We start from the raw sequence: 25,095 nt of genomic DNA on the forward strand, positions 1-25,095 counted from the left end.
CTTACACCCTTCGGGGTTGCTAATGGGGTACCTAGTCCTCGGGGTCCTCGTCTGCTTCTTTCAGGTACTATCAGGAAACTGGCACTCGCTCCTCGAGGGCCCATGTTCCCTGAGTCGCTGCCTGCATCTTCAAACCTTTCTGCTTGGAAGATTTCACTAACAGTTTCCATCTGTGAGTACAACTACCATCTATTCCACAGGTACTAGCCTGACACTGTGGTCCCTCACGGGACTGCCCCCCGTGGGCGTGGTCAGCTGCCACAGTGTACAAGGATCCACCCAAACATCAATAAGCATAACTGTTTAGTCTTTCGAAAAATACAAAGACGAGGGACGCACAATGAAGTTACTGGGTAATACATTTAAAACTGAGTTCTTTGTAAACCGGCATGATGTGCTTCACGAATGTCGGTAAATAAAAGTTAATAAATAAATAAAATAAATAAATAATAAGAGAAAATATTTTTTTATTCAACGCATAATTAAGCTCTGGAATTCGTTACCAGAGGATGTGGTGAAAACTGTTAGTATAGCTGCATTTAAACAAGGGTTGGATAAGTTCCTGGAGGAAAAGCATTAACACCTTATTAAGGGAGAGTTGTAGAAATCCACTGCTTATTCTTGGGATAAGCAGCTTGGAATTTATCTACGCCTTGGGATCCTGCCAGGTACTTGTGACCTGGCTTGGACACTGTTGGAAACGGGATACTGACTTGATGGACCCTGGGTGTCACCCAGTATGGCAAGCCTTATATTCTTATTCATCATTGTCCCTCATGTTTTATGCAGACCAATACTATACATGTGCAGCATTTCAAGTAAATTTAAAGCACTCATGATAGTGAATCCGGTGTATAGGTCCAAAGAAAGTCTTTAATAGCAAAAAAAAAAATGTACAAAACAGATCTGCACGCCTTTGAAGTAAAACTCTTCAGCCTGAGATGGCAAATGAAAGCATTTTATTCCTGGCTGTACAAAAAAAATAAGCCAGGCTCAGATGTAGAACTGTCACTTATCTCATACAGCTACTTAAAATTAAAAAAAAAAAAGTGCTTCTCTCCCAATCTCCTTTCCCCTAACCCTTTCTTGGAACAATTACATCTACTTACAAACTGTTCATATATTGATATCTAAATTTCTCAAGCAAACTCCATAAGAGTTTACTCCATAAGAGTTTGCAGCCTGAATGCAGTTCACCCATTTATGATCTAAGCACGAGGAAAGTAAATATGAACAGGCTCTCCACATTAGATATATTTTTTTAAAAGATTGACTGTATTATGAATATGTATGAAAGATGCGCAAGTGGACAGTAGTCAGGGTTGAAGCCTTGACAATTGGTGCTACTGCTTACAAGTGTCAAACGTGGTAAAATATATAAATTTTTAATTAAAAATATATAACATATAGCACCGTCTAATGGCATAGTAAAGAAATAAGCAAATTTCATCTATAAACAAAAACATCCTGAATTTTTTAAATTTATTTTTAATCATTTTATTGCATTCTATAAACATCAAGGGGTTCTAATAAGTCTGTGATAAAACAGGAGTTGGATGATTTTTTTATATTTTTTCTTCATTTTTAAAAATTGTATTTCTAGCAAATGTGAGAAACCATATTGACAACACTGGAAGCCAAAGTCTTCCATTTAGCTATTGAACAGATAAAGTACAGGCAGCATCAATGTCAGCTTCCCTATGTTGCCTTGCTCTGGAGGCACTGCCTTTAATCTTTGGCATCTCTACTCAAGAATGCCAGTTGGTGCCAGAAAGTTTTAATGGTGGATCATGTGATGTGGATACCAACAACATTTTCGTATAGGCTACCAAATGTTTTCCAGATGTTAATGACTTTTGGTCACTATTGATCTGAGCTTGATTTGAACCAGTAATCTAGAGGTAAAGGGCTCTGTAACTTGTGCCACAAGCTATCGTGTCCCTTGTATGTTTTGTTTTCTTGTTCAGAATTTCAGATTTAAGTCTTGCTAGTAAAGTGGACAATTTCTCATTTCCTTATCATCCCCAAATCAGTCAAGGTGAATGGATTTTTCTCCCTACTATCAGATGAAGACAGAGAAGAAAAACTCTCTTGTACAGTGTGCCACCTGAGGTCTTTCTGTATTCTCTGTCTCCAGGAGACAGAGAATACAGAAAGACCTGCAGTTGGACTTGGATTCCAAATTGCTCCCAAGGGTGTTAAACCCTGGTGTAGTAGGGGCGAAATGGGGTCAGTGGTTCTTGTTTTAGCTGGTGCCATGTCCTGGAGGGGGATTTGACAGGGGCTCTGACTTCCTGAATACCTGCCCTAAGCTTCCTCTCATTAGCTTCTCCCCTCTGGCACACTGAGAAGACTTCAAGCAGAGAAGTAATATTTATGCTTTTCTTTTCTTAATTGGCTGGTTTTTGGGAAATGTACCATCTCTTTATGAACTTAAAAAAAAAAAAAGCAGGAGAGGTTCAAGGGTTATTAGCCAAATGCAAGATTGCAGGCCTTTTGTTCTGACCATTGGGGGAGTGCTGTGTGGCTCCTGTCTGCGATGCAGGCTGTCAGGGGGCTGAATTTCAGTAGCAGTGACTGAAAGGAAGGAGAGGTGGGGTTTGATAATTTGTTTTTTGTTGGCATTCTGGTGCCATGCTGAGCACAGAAAGTGGTGTGTAGCCTGCAAAGACCGCAGGAGCAAATTACAAGCATCAGGGCTATGTGTTGGTTTGCGGGAAGTAGAGAGGGTTGCTTGGGACCCCTGTTTTGGCTGCAGAAGCTAGAAAGATACCCGGAAATAAACCAACAGTCCCGGTGTTGCGGTCCCGATCGCAAGCCTTGCGACCGGGTCCTTACCTTCGGCCCTCCGGCGACAGCGGCGGGAGGTTCGGGGCTGCTTGGGTTCTCCGGAGGCCCAGTGGCAGGAGGTGCGCCTTGCCGGCCCAGTTCGGGCCTTCTCACAGCGGCATCTCCATGAGGGAGACGACGCCAAGTCTCTGGATCCTGCTCCTCCCTCTCTAGGCGTGCGCAGGGAAGCCCAATTTAAAGGGCTTTTCCCGCCAGACCGCAGCCCTCCCATTTGAATGACGTCAGACGCCGGCTAGTACTTAAGCCGGCGTCTGCTTCCTCTCTCTGCCTTGTAACGAGATTCCTCTTGTAGAGTGCTAGTTGCTTCATGTTCCTCATCCAGCTCCTGATCCTTGGATCCTGGTCCTGCTCCTGACGTTCCTGTTCCTGCTCCGGTTCCTAACGCTCCAGTCCTGCTCCTGCTCCCGGTGTTTCTGATCCAGTTCCAGCTTTCCTGCCTTCCGTACCTCCGCTTCTGTCCTCTCTGGTTGGTCTTCCTGGCTTTGACACCGGCTTGCTCCTGGTTCTGCTTCTGTCGCCTGCCTCGACCTCGGACTGTCTCATCTTCTCCCTCGCTCTTGATCTCCTAAGTCCCAGTGGCCTGGGAACTCACGAGCTCCTCTCGGGGGGTCCTCAGGCTTCCAGGGTGAAGTTTCCGTTTGGGTTCCAGAATTCTCCTAAGTCCCAGCGGTCTGGGACCTCACGAGCTCCTCTCGGGGGGTCCGCAGGCTTCCAGGGTGAAGACTCCGGATCTTCGTGTGACCTGACACCGCCCGCTGGCCTTCTTCTTCTCTGCAGAGTGCCGTCCTCTTCTCCTATCTCACTCTGCCAGGCCGGTCCAAGGGTCCACTACTACGCCAGTAAAAGTTTGCAAGGCCATGGACTCGGCGGACTTGTCAGGGCTCCAGGCCATTCCTGGCATGGCCCAACGTTTACAGCAACAACAGCACTGTTAGACGTCCTGGCGGCTACGGTGGAGCGTTTGGCCAATCGGTTGGACGCAGCACCTCCAGAGGTTCCTCGGGCGCCGTTACCCACACCGGTGGTAAGCTTCCAGACGCCAACTCAGTTGCCAGCACCGTCTCGCTATTCTGGAGAAGCCAAGGCTTGTCGTGGTTTCCTGAACCAGTGTGACAACAGGTTCTCACTGTTGCCTAACCAGTTCCCGACAGACTCTGTGAAGGTGGCTTACATCCTGTCCCTGCTGGATGGGAAGACGCTGTCCTGGGCCTCACCCATGTGGGAGTGGAACGATCCTCTCCTGAATAATTTGCCGCAGTTCATAACCAGCTTCAAGCAAGCCTTTGATGAACTGGCACGACTTGCTACCGCCACCTCGGAACTCCTACAGCTGAAACAGGGCTCTCGCTCCTTGGCCGATTATGCCATCGACTTCCGTACACTCGCTCTCGAGGTCGGGTGGTGAGAGGACAGCCTTTGGGGCCTCTTTCTGGAGGGGTTGGTGGCTCGAATTAAGGACGAGCTGGCGGCTCATGATCTTCCAGATGATCTCAATGAATTGATCGACTTGGCTGCAAGGATAGATCGTCGTCTGCAACAGCGGGCACGAGAGAGCCATCCTTTCCGACGCACAGTGCCTCTAGCACCCGCATTCTCTAGGCCTATGACGTCGGCACCCAGTCAAGAAACGGCGCGCTCGGAGATGCCCGCTGAAGAACTCATGTAGTTGGGGCGTACCTCTTTAACGGCGGAGGAACGGCAACGCCGATGTTCTCTGGGTCTTTGTCTCTACTGTGGGGTGAAGGGACACTTCCTGGCCCAGTGTAAGGAGCGTCCGGAAAACGCCCGAGCCTAGGAGGTCCTGAGGATCTACTCCTAGGTTGTGTTACTTCTGCTCCTCAATGTACCATCCCTATCACTCTAGAGTATCCTGGCGGCACCTTTGAGACTCTTGCTTTCATTGATTCCGGTGCAGGCGGGAATTTCATTCTGTATGATCTCATGCAACAGCTTCGGATCCCTGTCCGTCCTCGTAGGACTCCGCTACGAATTACCTCGATCCGAGGAACACCGCTCCCTGGAAGTATTTCCGCTTCTACGGAACCTCTCACACTCCACACTGGGGTTCTCCATTCCGAAAGGTTTTCCTTCTTGATACTAGAGAAGGCCGTTCACCCAGTGATACTTGGACTACTGTGGTTGCAGCAACATTCCCCGGTGATTCAGTGGGATACCCAACAGATAGCTAGGTGGCGCCCCTATTGCTTCAACAACTGCCTTCAAGTTCCGCAGACGCCCAGCATTCCACTGCTACACACTTCGATGGCGATTCCAAGGGCATACGCTGACTTTGCTGAGGTTTTCTCAAAGAAAAAGGCAGAGGGGCGGATTTTAAGAGCCCTGCTCGCGTAAATCCACCCGGATTTACGCGAGCAGGGCCCTGTGCACCGGTGCGCCTATTTTACATAGGCCTACCGGCGCGCGCAGAGCCCCGGGACTCGCGTAAGTCCCGGGGTTCTCCGAGGGGGGCGTGTCGGGGGCGGTCCCGGTCGTCACGGCGTTTTCGGGGCGTGTCGGCAGCGTTTTGGGGGCGGGTACGGGGGCGTGGCTACGGCCCGGGGCGGTCCAGGGGCGTGGCCGCGCCCTCCGTACCCGCCCCCAGGTTGCGGCCCGGCGCGCGGGGATTTACGCCTCCCAGAGGGAGGCGTAAATCCCCGCGCGCCGGTAAGGTGGGGGCTTAGACAGGGCCGGGTGGGTGGGTTAGGTAGGGGAAGGGCCTGGAGCGCAAACAAAAGTAGGCCTATTCGCGGAGTATGAAAATCCGCCCCAGAGATTCTGCCACAACATCGTCCATTCAACTGCGCTATTGAATTGTTACCGGGAGCCACGCCGCCTCGTGGAAGGGTGTATCCACTATCTCTGCCTGAAACACGAGCTATGTCGGAGTACATAGCTGAAAATCTCACTAGGGGGTTCATTCGACCCTCAAAGTCGCCAGCAGGGGCTGGCTTCTTTCTAGGCAAGAAAGACGGTTCCCTGAGACCCCGCATAGACTACAGAGGTCTGAACGCTATCACTAAGCGTGACCGTTACCCCCTTCCATTGAGCCTCGAGCTTTTGGATCGATTACAGGGGGCTAAAATATTCACTAAACTAGATTTACGGGGAGCCTACAATTTGGTTCGTATTTGTCCCGGTGACGAGTGGAAGATGGCATTCAACACCAGGGACGGGCATTATGAGTACCTCGTTATGCCTTTCGGCTTATGCAGCGCCCCAGCAGTTTTCCAACATTTAATGAATGAAATACTCCGTGATCTCCTCTACTTTTCGGTTATAGTGTACTTGGATGACGTGCTAATCTTTTCTCGCGACTTGGATTCATATCGACAACATGTAAGACAAGTTCTTCAGATCCTCAGAGACAACCACTTATACGCCAAGTTGGAGAAGTGTATGTTCAAGCAGGAGTCCCTTCCTTTCCTGAGGTACATAGTTTCTGCAATAGGTTTCCAGATGGATCCCGGCAAAGTCACAGCTATTTGGGAATGGCCGCGTCCTAGAGGGTTGAAAGCCCTACAACGTTTTTTAGGTTTTGCGAACTTCTATAGGCACTTCATTCCTCACTACTCGTCCAAGGTGGCCCCTCTGACCGCTCTTACTAGGAGAGGAGCCGACACGGTGGATTGGTCAGTGGAGGCCTGCCAGGCGTTTGAAAACCTTAAGGAAGACTTCATGCAGGACATTTGCTTACGTCATCCAGACCCTCTCCGTCCCTTCATAGTGGAAGTGGATGCTTCCAATGTAGCCGTAGGAGCTGTGCTGAGTCAAAGCGCTTCTTCAGGGAGGCTACTACCTTGTTCATACTTTTCTAAAAAGTTCTCTCCCGCAGAATGCAATTATGGCATAGGGGATAAAGAGCTGTTAGCGATCAAGTTAGCCTTGCGCCAGACAAAAGCCTCTGGTGGGAAAGCCGAGGGGGCTGTTACAGCCACTGCCCATACCCACGGAGCCCTGGACACACATCACCACAGACTTCGTGGTAGATTTGCCAGCGTCAGAGGAGAACACTGTCATCTGGGTAACTGTGGATAGCTTCTCCAAGATGGCTCATTTTGTTCCTCTGCACCAGAACTTTCTCAGCTCTTTGCCTCACATATCTTTCGTATTCATGGCCTTCCGCAAGATATAGTCTCAGACCGAGACTATATCTTGCGGACTATATCAATTTACAGCCCGCTATTGGAAGGCTTGTGTAAGCAATTTGATGTGCAACTTAGTCTGTCATCAGTCTTCCATCCACAGACTAATGGACAAACAGAGCGCTCTAATCGCTCTTTAAAGACTTTTCTCCGCTCCTTCGTCAATGATAGGCGAGGCAACTGGGTGAGCCTATTACCTCTTGCTGAATTCTCTTACAACAATTACACCCATTCGGTAACTGGCAAATCCCCATTCCTGACTGTGTTTGGGAAGCAACTCAAACCACCATTGCCTCTGCCAACGTTCAGTACCTCGCCTGCGGCTCAGCTGTCAGCTCAACAGATGCATAACCTCTGGCTCTCCATCCAAGTCAAACTCACCAAGGCAGCTAGAACCACCAAGAGATGGGCAGACCAGCATAGTCAACCTGCACCGGTCTTTCTTCCCGGGGATCGAGTTTGGCTCAGCACCAAAAACATACACCTTCGGGTCCCTTTCCGAAGGTTAGCACCATGGTATTGTGGACCATTCCGTGTGGAAGAGAGTGTGGGGTTAGTCTCCTACCGGTTACGCCTCCCTTCTTCCATGCGCATTCACAATGTATTTCTTGTTTCGCTGTTAAAACCTCTCATTCTCTCAAGATATCACCCTAAGGTTCCAGAGCCTGCGGACTTGGAGGTACCTGCCGATCCCATCTATTAAGTTCATGAGGTTCTTGATGTGTGCTTTCACCAGCGACGATGGGAGTACCTGTTGGCCTGGGAGGGCTGTAGTCCTGAGGACAACACATGGGAGCCCGCTCGTCACATCCTGGACAAGTCTCTGCTTCATCAATTCCACCTCAGTCACCCTGGTAATCCCGGCCCTTCTAAGAGGGGGGCGTAAGAAGGGGGGTACTGTTGCGGTCCCGGTCGCAAGCCTTGTGACCGGGTCCTTACCTTCGGCCCTCCGGCGACAGCGGTGGGCTCCTCCCTCTCTAGGCGCGCGTGGGGAAGCCCAATTTAAAGGGCTTTTCCCGCCAGACTGCGGCCCGCCCATTTGAATGACGTCAGACGCTGGCTAGTACTTAAGCCGGCGTCTGCTTCCTCTCTCTGCCTTGCAGCGAGGTTCCTCTTGTAGAGTGCTAGTTGCTTCGTGCTCCTCATCCAGCTCCTGATCCTTGGCTCCTGGTCCTGCTCCTGACGTTCCTGTTCCTGCTCCGGTTCCTGACGCTCCAGTCCTGCTCCTGGTGTTTCTGCTCCAGTTCCAGCTTTCCTGCCTTCCGTGCCTCCACTTCCATCCTCTCTGGTTGGTCTTCCTGGCTTTGACTCCGGTTTGCTCCTGGTTCCGCTTCTGCCGCCTGCCTCGACCTCGGACTGTCTCATCTTCTCCCTCGCTCTTGATCTCCTAAGTCCCAGCAGCCTGGGACCTCACGAGCTCCTCTCGGGGGGTCCTCAGGCTTCCAGGGTGAAGTCTCCGCTTGGGTTCCAGAATTCTCCTAAGTCCCAGCGGTCTGGGACCTCACGAGCTCCTCTCTGGGTTCCGCAGGCTTCCAGGGTGAAGACTCCGGATCTTCGTGTGACCTGACACCGCCCGCTGGCCTTCTTCTTCTCTGCAGAGTGCCGTCCTCTTCTCCTATCTCACTCTGCCAGGCCGGTCCAAGGGTCCACTACTACGCCAGTAACACCCGCGGTGCTGAGGCAGGCAGTGCTGGAGATTCCGGCAGTGCGGGAACTGTGGCCATTTTGGCTTCCTCTACTGCGCTGCAGGGGATCGCAGGACACATGTCTGTTGATTCTTTCCCGTTGTCCCTGGTACAGGAGAGTTCAAATCTTGCCTGGGGCAATTCAGGGGGAGCCTCTGCTTTGTTAGAGGTGGATTCAGAGTCTGAAGACCCTTTTTCTGCGGAGTTTGTCTTACTCCTGCTTAAGGCCGCCTTAGTGAAGAAGGTAGATGTGGCAAAAGAGCTTTCCACAAAAAGGACCTCTCAAGAGGTCACTGTGATTCCATGCCATTCTAAAAGGAACAAGCTGAAGCCTACACCAGATTTACATTTGGATTCAGGAGGTTCTGATGACTGTCCAGGAGATGAGGACATGGATAAAGACCACTTAGAAGAGGGGAAAATTCCAGTGGCTGAAGAAGACAACCCTAAGTTGGTGCATCTCTTTAGGAGAAAACAGTTGCCCTTTATGATTTAACACCTTCTAGTGGAGCTAAACGTAAGAGTCTGCAACAGAGTTGGAGCATGATGGAGAGGATCCCATACTGGAGGGTCTTCGGGGTCCTCAAAGGCTTTTTCCTTTCTTAGGATGGTCAAGGCCCTTATGTTTAAGGAATGGGAATCTCCTGATTCCAGTCTGAAAGTAGGCAGGGCCAAGGCAAGGCTTTATCCTCTGCTAGACTTTCTAAAGTTGCCTAAGGTAGATGCTTTGATATCGGCAGTTCCTAAGAAGACCACTATCTCAGCAGAGAGTTGTGTGTCCTTAGGGATTCCCAGGATCTGAAATTTGAGATTCATTTTAAAAAGATAGGTTTTTTTTTTTTATAACTCTTTATTTATACAAATGTTTTGACATGCAACAACAATACACAGCAAGCAATAGGAAATTCCAGTTATAAACAATTGACAAGAAAATATCTCTTCACAGAGGTGGCATACTGATAAAGAAAAGAGAGAAGAACAAAAAAAAAAAAAAAAGAAGAAAGAAAAATAGGGAAACTAGCACCAAATACATCTGTTCCCATACTGTCATTCAAAGGAAAGTGAATGAAGATAGTCCATAGAATTAGTGATATATTCCTCAAATTCTCTCATACTTAAATCCTTTGTTCTTCAAATTGTATCTGAGTTTTTCAATATTCACCACATCTTGCACTTGCGCTCTTCAATAATCCATTTGGGTGACAAACTTCCAAAAAGTTGCAATGGTAAATCAAGCTGCAAGCAACATCTGACCCTCTAATTTATGAAACTTCATAGTTTTCAGGGACTCCTCAAGAGACCCTGCACAGGCATGATATGTACAGGGATACCAAGGATATTAGAGATTTCCTGCGTAATCTGTGACCAGAATCTCAGGATAATATCTCAGGATAATACCACCACGTGTATATATGTACCATTTTCACCACATCCTGGAAGAAATTTAGAGTAGTGCAGAGGAGTGTGATGCGTTCTGTGTAGCAGTTTAACTGTGAGTTCAGTCCTCCTGGCACATATAGTTAGACAATGCACTGAAGTCCAGATAACTTTTCATATTTTACAATCCAAATCCAGACCTAAGTCAGCATTCCATTTCACAATCAAAATACTGGAGTATCTCTGCCAAATTTTCCTACAAGAATTCTCTGATAAATAATTGCTGTACCTTGGCGGATGCATCTGAGTTACTTAAAAAGGTCTCCATTGTATGTCAGGGGCTTAAGGGCCCCGTTAAGTCAAAATGCCCCTGCAGTGCCTGTCTTAGTTGAAAGTATTGAGCCCTGGGGTTCAAGTCATATTCCTGTACTAGGTCATTTAAAGGTTAAATAACTTTCATCATCCCAAAGCTGGGCAACAAAGGCTAAGCCCTTATTCCGCCATTTCATAAGTTGCTGGAAGATAAGTCTAAGGGGAACTGGAAGACTTTCCCCAGCAGGTAGAAGTTCAGCGAGGCCAGGTATTACTGTCCAGGCAAGGATCCTTTTTGCAATAGCAGCACTCGAGTAAATCCCAGTCCTTTCAGCTGGGCCATAAAACCTTGCATGAGAGTTCAGGCACCAGTTCAGAAGGACTTAATGGACCGCAAGGAGATTCAGTTGATCCACTCTCCGTGCGTACATAGAGGAGGGTGGTTGGCCCATTTTTATGAAGAGTGGACCAAGATAACCACAGATCAGTGGATAATTTTCATCTTAAGGGACAATTACACTTTAGAATTGGCTCATCTGAGGGTTAAGGCCTTCATGGTCTCTGTGCACCTCAAAGGTGAAAAAGAGTGCAGTTTGATCAAAATTGGATAGTCGTCTTCTGTTGGTGGAGTAATTCCGGTCCCAGATGCAAAGAGTGGTTGGGGCAGATATTGCATTTACATTGTGGAGCCCAAATAGGAAGGCACGAATCCACCCATTTTGTACATAAAGAAGGTGAATATGTCCTTGCGGCTGCTCCATTTTTGGATGGAAACTCTGTGCGCGGTGATCACGAAGGTCCAAAAAGGGGAATCCTTGGCATCTTTAGATCTGACAGAGGCCTATCTTGACATCTTCATTCAAAGAGATCATCTCTTAGAGATTTCCCCATTTCGATTTGATGGTGACGAGACTAAATGCCAAGTCTCTGTGGTTCTTCAGTCAAAAATTTTAGATCTGTTCTTCAAGCTTTATTGTTCGCCAGTTTGGACTATTGTAACGCTTTGCTACTTGGACTTCCTCAATCAACCATCAGACAGTTACAAGTATTTCAGAATACAGCTGCAAGAATATTGACAGGAAAGAAGAAATTTGACCACATTACCCCAACTCTAATTGCATTACACTGGCTCCCAATCAGTTGCAGAATACTTTACAAAGCTGCGTGTATAATACACAATATAATCTACGGAGAAAGGACAGAATGGCTGAATGCAGAACTGCGACTGCATGTACCACAGAGAGATTTGAGATCGGCCAATAAAGGACTTTTATCCATTCCAACTATTAAATCCGCACATCTCAGTCAGGTCAGAGAGAGAGCATTGTCAATAGCAGGAGCAAAATTGTGGAATACACTTCCAGCTCAACTAAGGATGCAACAAGAAAAAAGTAAATTTAAAGCAGAACTAAAAACATGGCTGTTTAATTTGGCCTATACTGAAAACGAGAAACAGGCATGCGTATAAATTTAACACCTATAGGAGGCTTCATTTTAAACCTTTAATTAATACTGGAAACGTATGGTTATGTTTTTAGTATTTTATTGGTTTAATATTTATAGATATTTTATATATTTTAATAGTTAACAGGTTTTAGTTACTTTTTCTTTAAATTTTGTTTTATTTTATAACTGTAATTTGATTATATATTTATTATTTTATCCTTACAATTGATTGTATTTTTATTGTATAATTATTTGAAATGTAAACTGCTGTGAAAGCTATGCTGAGACAACGGTATATAAATCAACAATAAACCTTAAAAATGGGAGTCGGGTTCAGAAGTGCTTGACGCACTTTCATAACTGTGTCCTCGAGCTCTTGCTTTGTTTTCCTTCTTGGCCTCTGATAGGCAAAATAATCAGGTGTAAAGAATGACAACAGTGCAGAGTGATCCTGGTGGTTCTGGAGTGGCTCAGGCGATTGTAGGTTGCGAATTTGGTAAATCTCAAGTTAGAGGGCCCCCCTAAAACTAGATCATATTCCTGGACTGCTGCATTAGAGTCTGATTTTTCTTGGATCAGTAGAATTGCTTTTGTTTTGTGGCCTGGTTTTTGAGAGGAAAAGGCTGAGAGTTAAAAGTTATTCTGTGGAAGTCATCTCAGCCTTGCCTCAAGTTAGGAATTCTTCAACTTCCTTGTCGTATGTGTGGGTTTGGAAGGTGTTCGAGGCCTGGTGTCAGGAGGCGGGGTTTACCCTGCTTCAGACTTTGGTTCTGCATATCCTTTCCTGTCTTTAAAGGGATTTACAGAAAGATTTAGCCCTGAGCTTTTCTAAGGTGCAAGTTTCAGCATTGATCTGTTACATACAGAAAAGAGTATAAGACTTTACTGGCCTCACACCTGGACATAGTGATGTTTCTCAAGGGAGTGCAGCATTGTGTCTGCCAATTCAGTGGGTAGTTTCACCATGGAATCTTAATTTGGTTCTGACAGCACTGTGTAAGCCTTCTTTTGAACCATTGAGAAGGGTGTCTTTAAAGGCCCTTACTTGGAAGACAGTTTTTTTGGTAGCTATTTGCCCAGCAAGGTGTATTTTGGAGCTTCAGGGATCCCTTCAGTTTTTGGAGGATGGAGTCTGCATCAGAATAGTATCATCCTTTTTTTTTTTTTTTAATATTCTTTATTTTCAAAATTTTTGAAAATTTTCCAGGAATAAACATTCCTATACAGAAAAAAATCAATGTCAATAAGGTAAAGATAATACACAATAGAGTAAATATCATTTCCATATAATGTGACATTTAAATTATAAGAAAAACAAATGGTAATTAGGGGCAGAAAGGAGCATATCTTTCAATATAAATTTAAATCAAACATTTGTAATCGATAACTCGCCGAGTTGCTACCACTTCTTACACTATTTAACACCGGGCCTGTGGAAGTTATAACAGGGGACCGTCCTGCTAAGAATGTTCTCAATTGCTCAGGGTCAAGAAAAACAATTTATGTTCAAATATCTGATGCATGCCTTGCAAGGATATTTCAAGACAAAACGAGCTCCCAATTTCAAAACCTCAGGTTGCAGCCTAATGAATTCCTTTCTGCATACCTGAGTAGGTTTAACCACGTCAGGAAATATCCATGCAGGATTACCATAGAAAGAAGATTGCCTGTTCCTAAAGAACAGACTCATTACGTGATTTCTTTCAGAAAGAAAGGCATACAACACTAACATAGGTCTTCTCATGTTAATCTGCAATTCTGATGACATTTCTAATATATTTGTCAGTTCCAAAGAATGTTCTTGTTCCTCATTTTGTGGTTTTTGCTGAAGGTAAAAAGCCTTTACGAAAATTGGCAAGGCAGACTCCAGAATCTTGAGAACTTGCATCATATAAGCTCTAAACAAATCCATTGGAGAAATCAATCTCACTACAGGAAAATTCAAGATCCTGTAGTGAGCACATAAAGCATTTTCTATTGACTACAGTCTTTTAGTAGTATTACATTCAGATTCTATCAATTTAACTTGCTTGTTTTCAATAGATGTCATTCGTTTATCTACTTCTTCCATTTTATTCATAAAGGTAGATATTAAGTTATTATTTTTAATCGCTTGATTTTTAATCTCCACTGTAGCCACCGACAATGTTTTAATGGAACTCTCAATAGCACTGAGCATTGTCCAAATCCCTTCCAAGGATATTGCATCAGGTTTGGACATTAATGGGGAAACTGAGAGCACTCTCAGCTGTTTCATCCCCTCACCTTCCACAATTCCCCCACTCACCCTGATATCCGAAGTTGATGGTAGGACAGCAATTTCTGGAACCAACAGTGAGGAAGCCATTGCAGGACTCTCCATTTCTCCTTCTCCTGGGCTTGCTTCCCCCAGCAGCTGTACCTCGCGGGCACTCATGGCTCCTATCCGCTTGACTTCAGAAGTTTTGTCCCAGGCCATTGCCATGGCTGCTCCTTCCTCCACCGAAGCCGGGCCAGGTATTGCGATGTTCCCGGGGTAAGCTGGTTTCCTCGGTGATCCGGGGCTTAGGGTCATATCCAGGGTCAAGGGGGACGGCTCATGCTCCAGGGCCGTTCCCCCAGTGACCAAGCATTCCGGGTTCGTCAGTGGTACACCTGCAAAGAATCCAGAGATCTGTGGCTGTCGTGGGTCCTCTAATGGTGAGCCAACATTCTCACCTCTTAGATGGCCCTTTCTTTTCGTATGCGGCATTATTAGTTCCTTATTATTATTATTAGTTCCTTATTATAATCTATTTCGATACCCATCTTCTCACACAAGTTTGTTGCTACAAATGTTACGAAACTACAATGTAAAATAAGAAGCCTAATTCTTATAGAATCCTCTGTTTCCCCATATGTCAGTGTGATATGTCTTATTATATCCATATTATAATTTATATTGCCGCCTATTTTTACTCTACAAGTTATATTGTTACATATGTTACGAAGTTACAATGTAAAATAAGAAGCCTAATTCTTATAGAATCCTCTGCTACTCTGTAAACCGGTGTGATATGTCTAATTGAACCTCGGTATAGAAAACCAAATAAATAAATAAAATATAATACAAAACTCATCTCATCAAAATATACCCATCAGAATATATTCAATTAACATTTAATTAACATATAATTAACCTTATCACATATAACCCATAAACCACAGATCTTAAATCATCAACTACCCCAAATATTACATTAAATTTCTACCACCTGAAACCTCCAACATGATTTGTGAGTAGATTTTGGGGAGAAGGTGTTTTAACAGAGATCGGAGGTAAGTGGTAGGGTGATTAGAGAATTAGTGGGGTTTAAAAATTGGATAGGGGGGAGGGCTATGATTGGGTTTTAAATATTTTGATATAGGTGATATTTGAGTGTTGAAGGTTTAATGTGAGGGAACATGGTTTGAATGAAGTAGTTTTGATCAGCAACATAATAAACTTAACTTTCCTTTTTTTGGTGTGGCTAATGCATTTGGATTTTATTTCACAGATATCTCAACCAGATGTTCTTTTGCTTGTTCAAGAAAGTCTGAAAAATAGTGGTAAGATATTAAAAGTGCAATTCCTTTTCTGTTTTCTTGTGTGTATTCAGAACTCTAGCTGTCAGCATATGGTTCAATTAAATTATTCAGAACCTCATATTCCCTGTACGTACCAGGATCAGTCCAGACAGTGGGTTATGTCCCCCGTCCAGCAGATGGAGTCAGAACAAAAAGCTCGGGGGGAGGTCCTATATAACCTCACCTCCCTTAGCTCAATCTTCAGTATCTTCTGACTCTAGCAGATGTGAGCAGGGGACTGGTAGTCCCCAGCACAGGAGCTTAGACTTCTAGATCTTGTTCTTTCTGTGAGGGATCAAGTTATGATGGCTCAACCGAATAACGGTATATAAAACTCATCAAATAAATAAATAAATAAAAAAAAGATATACGATAAAACAGGGCAGCTGAGTAAGCTGTTGCTGAGGGAGCAGGGGGAACTTGTGGGCAGTCTGTTTCTTGTCTTTTCCCTCCTGTTGTCCCTTCTCTCTGTCCTTCTGGGCCGGTCAGGGTAAGTGTTGGCTTTTATTTTTGGTTAAGGTTCCTTTCAGATACACTCGCCGGTCCTTTGGATTTGCGCCGGTTTGCGGGGGTGCATATCAGTGGTGCTGATCTCTCCCCCCCCCCCCCTCCCCCCGTTACTGTTATTACGCACTATTCCCCGGGGCCACTAGCCACTGGGAGGCCAGATTACTCAGAGGCTCCTTCGGGGCGGTCGGGGGGGTCGGTCGCACGCTTGGCCTGGCGGACGCAGGGATTCCTGCCGCTGTTAGTTGCTCCTGTCTCTCCCCGGGCCTTGTGATGCCGCATGCAGCGGCTTGTTCGGGCTGTGGCCGACAGGAGAGCCGGCTGTTGCGCGAGGGACTTTGCGCGAGCTGTCTCCCTGTGGGGGAAGACAGCTCTAGTCCGGGAGATGGCACAGGAGCCCGCGGGGAGGACCGCGCGGCTCGCAAGCGGCAGGCCCCGTTCCTGCTGAGCGCGGGAACGGCGGCCATCTTGTTTTCGGATGACGATGCTGGCATGTCAGATCAGGAGACAGGGGGCCCGACCACAGCGGCTCCGCCGGTTCTAGCGCCTTTTGGGGCACAGGAGCAGAGCCTTTCGGAGGGGGAGACCCCGGCTGGCCCTCCCCCGGGGGTGCCTGCATTTTCCTCGGAATTCGTGGTCCTCATGCATAGGACTTTTCTCCAGAGCAGCAGTCTGCCCCTGGGTTTTCCCATGGGGCAGGGCTGGTGGAACCACTAGGCGATCGCCTAGGGCGCCTAGCATTAGGGGGCGCCGAGCTGCTGGTGGCCGATAAGAAGGCTCATACGGCTGCTGAAGATCGGCCCGAAAAAAAGGTCGCTCTAAGCTTGCAAATACTCCTCCTCCTTCCTGCCCCCGCAGACCCGGAAGAAAAATGTTGCCGGAGCCGCGCGGGCAGGAAGGAGGAGGAGCATCAGCTGCGTGCCTGAAGGAGGAGGAGCATCAGCTGCGTGCCTGAAGGAGGAGGAGCATCAGCCGCGTGCCGGAAGGAGGAGGAGAATCAGCCGCGGGCAGAGGAGGAGAATCAGCTGCATGCCGAAGGGAGGAGGAGCATCAGCCACGTGCAGAAGAGGAGCAGCGCTTACGGGCCGCCGCGAATCCCACATTGCGGGCGGCCCGAGAAGACCAGGGCTGCTGCAGAGCCCATCCTGCGGCGACCCGTGAAGAGGAGGCCCAGAGGTGAGAGAGAGAGGCTGAGGGTCTGTAGAGGGTGTGTGTGTGCGTGTATGAAATGAGTTGAGAGAGTGTGTGTGGGAGTGAGGACCTGAATGTTTGCAGAGACAGCATGTGAGAGCCTCTGTGTGTATGAGTCAGACAGCATGTGCCAGTGAGAGCCTGTGTGTATGAATGATTGTATGAGTTAAAACATGTGACAGTGAGGGCCTGTGTTTGAGCAAGACAGCATGTGGGAGTGAGAGAGAGCCTGTGTGGTGTGTGAGAGACACAGCATGTGCCAGTGAGAGACTGTGTATGAATGATTCTATGAGTGAGAGCCTGTGTGTGTGTGAGAGAGAGAGAGAGAATGCATGTGAGAATGAGAACCTGACCTTGTGTTTGAGGGAAGAAGACAGATGGAGAGAAAAGAAATAGAAAAAAAGACAATATAAAAGGAATTGGCAAAAAAAAAAAAAAAATAGGAAAGGTGGGAAAAAAAATCCTGTGACCAACCGATTAGAAAACTAAGATCAGACAGCAAAGTAAAAAAAATAAATTACTTTTTACTGATTGGCACATGTAATCTTTGGTAATGTGCAAGAGTAGCACTTTTCTCTATGCGGATCTCACAATGTAGGAGATCAGCATGGAGGAAGTGGAAGCCCACGGGGCCTGCAGAGAGGAGGCAGCAGAATGGGCTTCAGTGCCAGTAGCAGCAATCAGTGCCTCTCCAATAGCCACGCAGCAGCAGTGACAGTGGCAGCAGAGGAATGAGAGAGGCTCTGAGGTTGCTGGCAAAAGAAAGAGAGGGGGTCTCTGCCTTTAGTGTGTGCATGTGTATGAATGGGAGTCTGCCTAGGGGTGTATGTGTGTGCATGGGGGCCTGCCTGAGGGTGTGTCTGTGTATGAGAATGAATGAATGTCTTTCTGGGGTTTGTATGTGTGAGAATAGGTGCCTGCCTGTGTGTGGTATATGTGTGTGTGTGTGTGTGTGAGAATGAATTGGTGCCTGCCTGGGGGATGGGGAGGGAGTGGTGTGAAAATGAATGGGAGCCTACCTGGGGGTCAGTGTGAGAATGACTGTGAGCTTGCCTGTGGGTGTGTGTTTGTGTGAGAATGATTGTGAGCTTGCCTGGGTGTGTGTGTTTGTGTGAGAATGATTGGGACCTTGCCTGGGTGTGTGTGTTTGTGTGTATGTGAGGGAGCCAGTGAGAGTGAGAGCATGTGTGTATGAGAAAATCCAGGGGCGTAAGAGTGTGTGTGTGGGGGGGGGAGTGTGTGTTGGGGGAGAGAGTGTCTTACAGCCTGAGAGTGTGTCAGTGTCTGTGAGAGCGAGAGGTTATGGTGGGTATAAGAGCATGTATGTGTATGTATGTGACAGTGTATGTGTGAGAGAGAATGGACATGTGAGTATGTGTGAGAGAGAGAGAGGATAACCTCCTAATCCTCGACAATATCAGGGTGAATGGAAATCAAGAGCTCCCATGTATGGACAGCAGGGGCTTTTTAAAATCCTTATTAGTTTTAATTATTGTGTGTTATTTGATATATGTGCTGTTTTGAAATATTTTATTGGTGTTTAGGAAATTGTAAAAAATGTATATGATTTTAATTAATAGAAATTCTATTTATCAGTAGTTTTAAAATATTCTTTTATTAGTATGGTTTTACTGTTATAACTGATGCTTTATGTTTAATTTTATTGTTTTATGAGGAATGGTGGTTTTGTTTTTCCATTATTAATACACATAGTCTGGCTTCTTGGGGTTTCCATTTCAGTTTTTTCTAATTTGTGCTCCTTTATTTTGTATTCTGTATTTGGTGAGGGTCTGTCTCTGCTATGTGTATGTGACTGTGATGAGAGATTCTGCTAGCATGTAGTGTCTGTATAGGGATCTATAGCAATCGGGTTTGTTTTGTTTCCTCAGTAGGTGATGCATTGGTATTCTAGGACACAGTGTAATATTTACCCTTGCTTTTTCACAGGTAGGGTTATTGTTATTTGAGTCCTTGGTATTATTACTGTTATGTTACGATGGGATTGCAGTATAGATTTTGAGTGTCTTTTTTGCGGGGTTTTGTGTTAGTTCACAATGTGCCTGGCAGTGGAAGGTGTTTGTGCTGCTGTTACTGTGAGGTGACACCAGAATTTGAAAATATCTTTTAGTATGATGAGCTGTAAGGGAAACATCCAAGCTCCATTGTTTGGGGGAATTTCAGTGGATGCACAGAGTTACAGAACTGGGGGTGCAGGATTTATATTGACATTCTGTCCCTTCCTATATATTCCAGACTTCACTCTCATAGCCATATAGAATTAGTTGAATGAGGCTATCAAATAATTTTATAGTGTGAAACTGGCCAGCTTTTATAAATTACGCAGAAGACCCTTTGGACTTTTTTATTAACACTTTTTTTTTTATAACCAATTTTAAAGCAGGATCCATGCTATAGAGGTGGGTGTGATGAAGAAATATAATTTTGGCTCCTCCCCCCCCCCCCCCCCCCCCAATTCTTCTGTTTAGAGACACCACAGATTTTCTGTGACCTTAAGCATTAGTACAAGAAGGATTAAGGGGGGGATGCTGAAGAGGCACACACATGGATTAGCCCTCGGGTGCTGGAGAACCTTGATCCGCCATTGGGTACAAGCCATATGGAGCCGCAAGCGGAATCAAAGAGGAGTGGAGATTTGGCGGGCCGCAAGCAGTGCCTAACCTGCTCGCAACCCAGAAAGCCACACAGTCAGCCGGCGTGATCGAGAATGAGGTAGGAATCGAGACCGGGGGGTGGAGGCGCAACGGGGGGGGCGCAAGGGAGAAGGCTCGCCTAGGGTGCCAAATCCCCTTGCACCGCCCCTGCCATGGGGCCTCCTCCCTCCAAATTGGCGCGCACGGTCTTTCCGCTAGGGGGGCCCTCCCCACAGGACAGTGGTCAGCCAGCGGGCGAGCGGCAGGATCCCTCTCATGACCCGGCGGGGTCTACGCGGGGTTTACACACGCCGGAGGAGGAACCTCTCCCATATCCAGCCGGGGATGACCCCACCTTGGCGTCCCAGGTGGACAGTGACGATCCGAGGGTGCTTCATATTTTTCAGTCGGAAGAACTGAATGACCTGATTCCCCATATCCTGCAGGAGATGGACATCGATGCTCCTCCGGATCCGATCGCACTGGATCCCAAGGTCAGGAAAGGGGATCCGCTTCTTGCAGGCCTTCGGCCCATGGCTAAGGCCTTCCCTACGCATCCTACCTTCTTACAATTGATCTCTAGGGAGTGGGACACCCCGGAGGCTACGCTTAGGGTCAGTAGGGTGATGGAGAAGCTCTATCCGCTCCTGGTGGAGTTCCTGGAGCTGATAAAGGTCCTGGCCGTGGATTCAATGGTCTCAATGGTCACAAAGCGTACGACCATTCCGGTGACGGGTGGCACGGTGTTGAAGGACCTGCAGGTCAGGAAGCTGGAGGTCTACCTTAAGAGGGTCTTCGAGGTCTCGGCGCTTGGGATGAGAGCAGCCATCTGTAGTTCCTTAGCACAGCGAGCAGGACTGCGTTGGGTACAACACTTCTCACTTCGCAGGACTTACCAGCAGCCGAGGCGCAGCAGGCGGACAGATTGGAGGCCGTGGTGGCCTATGGTGCAGACGCCCTGTATGACCTCCTCCGGGTCCTGGCCCGGTCAGTGGTGGCGGTGGTCTCGACCCGTCGCTTTCTGTGGCTCCGCAACTGGTCAGCGGATGCCTCGTCTAAGACCCGGCTAGGGTCGCTTCCATTTAAGGGCAAGTTCCTTTTCGGAGAAGATCTGGATCAAATCATCAAGTCCCTCAATGAGAATGCAGTGCACAAGCTCCCGGAGGATAGGCCTCGCTCCGCAAGGTCGTTCAGTTTCTCCAGGAACCGGACCCGGAATCAGTGCCGGTCCCGGTCTGCAAGACAGCAGCAATCGCCTCGGGCTCCTTCGTCTCGCTCTCATACCTGGAACCGGTCCTTTCGAGGGCGCAGGCCCGGTAAGGAGGGCCAAGGGTCGAGCACCGCTTCTAAATCAACACAATGATGCCAGGCCGACCCCCGGGCCGACTCCTCGGATAGGGGGCCGGCTTGCTCTCTTCTACGTAGAGTGGGTCCGGATTACATCGGATCAATGGGTCCTGGATATCCTAAAACGCGGCTACGTATTGGATTTTGCCCACGCGCCCAGGGACAGGTTCCTCTTCTCCCCATATGGGTCCCTCCTCAAGCGAAGGGCTGTGCGGCAGACCCTCGACCACCTCCTCTCCCTGGGGGCGATAGTGCCGGTATCTGCCTTCGAACTGGGTCGGGGGCATTATTCCATCTATTTTGTGGTACCCAAGAAGGAAGGTACCTTCCGCCCCATCCTGGATCTCAAGACCGTCAACCGGTCTCTCCGGGTTCCCCGCTTCCGCATGGAAACCTTCCGCTCGGTATTGGTTCATCAAGGGGAGTTCCTCGCTTCCCTGGATCTCACCTATCTTCACATCCCGATCCACAGGGATTATCAACATTTTCTGCGCTTCAAGGTTCTGGGTCAGCATTTTCAGTTTCGAGCTCTGCCCTTTGGATTGGCGACGGCTCCGCGCGTTTTTCGAGGAGGCAGATCGCTTCTGTCTTGCGGCTTGGCTTTTGAGAGGCGTAAGTTGAGGCGCTGTGGCTATCCGGAGGCGGTGATTTCTACACTCTTATGGGCCCTTAAGACGTACACTTCCGTTACGTATGTGCGGGTTTGGAAGGTTTTTGAGACTTGGTGCGCGTCACGTACCATTCCTCCGGCTCACGCCTCGGTACCTCAGATTCTTTCATTCCTACAGGACGGGCTGGACTTGGGACTCGCATATAATTCCATCAGGGTGCAGGTGGCGGCTTTAGGAGCTTTTCTTCATGACGGGCGTGATTCGTTACTCTCTTTCCACCCGGACATACTGCGTTTTCTCAGGGGGGTACAACATCTGAGGCCACCATCTAGGACACCTTGTCCTTCTTGGAGTCTCAACTTGGTCCTCCGCGTCCTCAGTGGCTCACCTTTCGAGCCCCTTCGGGCGGCCACCCTCAAGGATCTCACATTTAAGACCCTTTTTCTCGTGGCGAACAGCTCGGCGCGTCGCATTTCTGAACTACAAGCGTTGTCTTGTCGGGAGCCATACCTCCATTTTACGGAGGAGGAGGTCTCCTTGCGCATGGTACCTTCGTTTCTCCTTAAGGTAGTTTCTGCTTTCATCTCAATCAGTCGGTGGAATTGCCTTCCTTTTCCACGGCGAGTCCAGGGAGCTTCGTAGTCTGGATGTCAAGCGATGCTTGATGCGTTATTTGGAGTCCACCAATGAGTTCCGGCTTTTGGATCATCTGTTTGTTCTCTGGTCAGGACCTAAGAAGGGCCATATGGCATCCAAGGCCACTATCGCCAAATGGCTGAAGGGAGCGATTTCTTCCGCTTATCTCGGGGCTGGCCGGCCTCCACCACTGGGGGTTAAGGCACACTCCCTTCGTCCCAGGCCGCGTCTTGGGCGGAAAGCACGTCGGTGTCCACGCAGGAGATCTGCAGAGCGGCCATTTGGAAGTCACTCCATACTTTTGCAAGGCACTATCGTTTGGACGTGTGTGCTCCAGTCTTTGGTTCCTTCGGCAATAGAGTCATTCGAGCAGGGCTGTCTTCGGCCCACCCGGAGTAGGGAAGCTTTGGTACAACCCACCGTCTGGACTGATCCTGGTACGTACAGGGAAAAGAAAATTATTCCTTACCTGCTAATTTTCGTTCCTGTAGTACCATGGATCAGTCCAGACACCCTCCCTGTTTGTTGGGGGTAGTTGGGGTTTTGCCCTGCTCGACTGTTCTTATGGTGCTACTTTGAGCTCCCTGGTGTTCCAGGAACTGTCACTTGTTTCATAGTTCTGTTTGTGCAAGTTCCCTCTGGGGTTAGTTGAGCTGCAGTTATGAATTTAGTTAAAAATTTGCCTAGAGGGCGTTCGTTTTACTTGATCCCTCCGTCTCTTTTTTCTTGGCTTTGTTAGTCTAGTTACTGAAGATTGAGCTAAGGGAAGTGAGGTTATATAGGACCTCCCCCCGAGCTTTTTGTTCTGACTCCATCTGCTGGACGGGGGACATAACCCAACGTCTGGACTGATCCATGGTACTACAGGAACGAAAATTAGCAGGTAAGGAATAATTTTCTTATAGATCTTTATTGGTGACAAAATTGGACATTTTCATAGTTTCCATGAGTACAGTTGATTGTCTAACAAAGATATATGGCATTCAATTTAAAACAAAAGCTGGCTCTCAGAAAACAAGAATAAATGAATATTATTGGAACGTGCATTAAAAATGGCTTATAGTTTATTCTTGTAAATGACTATTGTACTGACTGGGTTGCAGTCATCTATAGCCATCTATGGATTTAATAAAACCATTCAGCATTGCTTCAGAAATAATTTTTATAAATAAGTTGTGTGCTGGTTTTTGTTTGTTTTTATTAACATAAGTCATGTAACATAAATTATTCAAGTATTATGGGACTGTTAATTTCTTCCCTGGCCTTATATGTATCCAGTACCAGCATAGTTTTTAGGACATATGGCATATATTTCCTGCTGCAGCGCATGCCAGGGTTGCCAACCAGCTCCATATTTTCAGGACGTGTTGATCCGATCCTGGTTTTTCTCCCCTGCATGCAAGTACTTATAGTCTTGATTTTCTGAGGGAATGCCATAGGTAAATCAAAATAAGTCCCATCATGCAATGTGGTAAAACCAGGACTGGATCAACATGTCCTGAAAATCCAGAGCCAGTTGGCAACCCTAGTGCATGCTCATGCTGCTGCTGCTATGGGCATCCTGGCAGTGGCTCTGTATATCCTGGATCTCGGGTGGGTTCTGGAAGGCTCAGGAGGAGGTATAGTACACAGAGCTGAAAAACAGGAAAGGAGAAAAGAAGGACTAGAGGCAGGAGCAAAGCTGTGGAGAATAGGGGAGGGAATAGGTTAGCGGGAAAGGATAGGAAAGAGTGAAGGGTGGCAAAAAGCAGAGAAAAAAACCAGAATAGAGAAGAACAAAGAGGGAGAGAGCCAGGCAGAGAGAAGGAACTTAAATCGCAAAATAATGACGTTGGTAAGAATTTAGTTTGTCACATTAAAAAAATTATCAAATCTATTAGTAGACACAGACAAAAATAGATTATTTCTACAACATGAAGGTTTTTTAACTTTTTTACTTTATTTGGCTTGCAAAAAATTGGAGGGGAGAAGCGGTCAGATCCAACAGGAAGATTGCTATCATTCTCTCTCCTTCACATATTCTGTATTAAATTAATAGTGCACCAAGCCCCAAATTATCTTATTTGGAACTATATCAAATGCTATTTTCACAATTTGATAATGTTACCTTTCTGCATGGTGCTTTGGTATCCATAAACCTCCTTAACCTGAAGCAAATGAATGTTTAATTTCCTAGCGTGTAGCAGATGGACTCAAAACAAGTGGGTATAGTGTGCTCGTGCTAGCAGTTGGAGACGGATCGGACGTCAGCACGGGTACATATACCCCCACAGGAAGTGCAGCAATTCAGTAATTTCCGTCTCCAAAGCAGTTTGGAGCTACCTCACGCTCGCTGAGCGTGTTTCCAAATTCTAACGACTAAATTCATAGAAGAAACCTACCTGAAGACGAGCCCCATACTCCTGCGGTGATACAATTTGGTCCCTCCCCCAGTTGAGTTTCCCGAGGCGATTTCCGTGGTCCCTCGGAGGTAAGAGCCTCGGTCCGGTGGCCGATTCGCGGCAGGGACCTAGCCCCCGGGTGAGAAGGGCTCGGGCTTGGCATAGAGGCAGCCTCGGTCCTGGCGTGGACTTGGCTCCCAAGCGAGACGAGTTCGGGCGCGGCCTAGAGGCAGCGGGTGCACCTCCTCGAACGCGGCGGTGACGGTAATCGCCCTCTCCCCCCGCAGCCGGAGACCGCCCGGGTCGCAACCGGGAAGCGCCGAAGACAAGGTAAGGCGTACATCTTTACTTGTGGGTCTCCGAGGAACCGAGGA

The 25,095-nt window shown here is 47.5% G+C and overlaps 1 protein-coding gene across 8 annotated transcripts in view; it reads left to right on the forward strand.

Annotated features, from left to right (window-relative positions):
- TUT7 (terminal uridylyl transferase 7) overlaps positions 1-25,095 on the forward strand; it is a 575,072-nt gene that overhangs the window by 159,934 nt on the left and 390,043 nt on the right. For all 8 annotated transcript variants that reach the window (XM_029617137.1, XM_029617096.1, XM_029617130.1 and 5 more), the window contains one exon: positions 15,328-15,379. In XM_029617137.1, coding sequence (XP_029472997.1) covers positions 15,328-15,379 — 52 coding nt within the window. The remainder of the gene's footprint in view (positions 1-15,327; positions 15,380-25,095) is intronic.

Source organism: Rhinatrema bivittatum, chromosome 1, assembly GCF_901001135.1.
Source record: "Rhinatrema bivittatum chromosome 1, aRhiBiv1.1, whole genome shotgun sequence".
Taxonomy (NCBI): Eukaryota; Metazoa; Chordata; class Amphibia; order Gymnophiona; family Rhinatrematidae; genus Rhinatrema; species Rhinatrema bivittatum.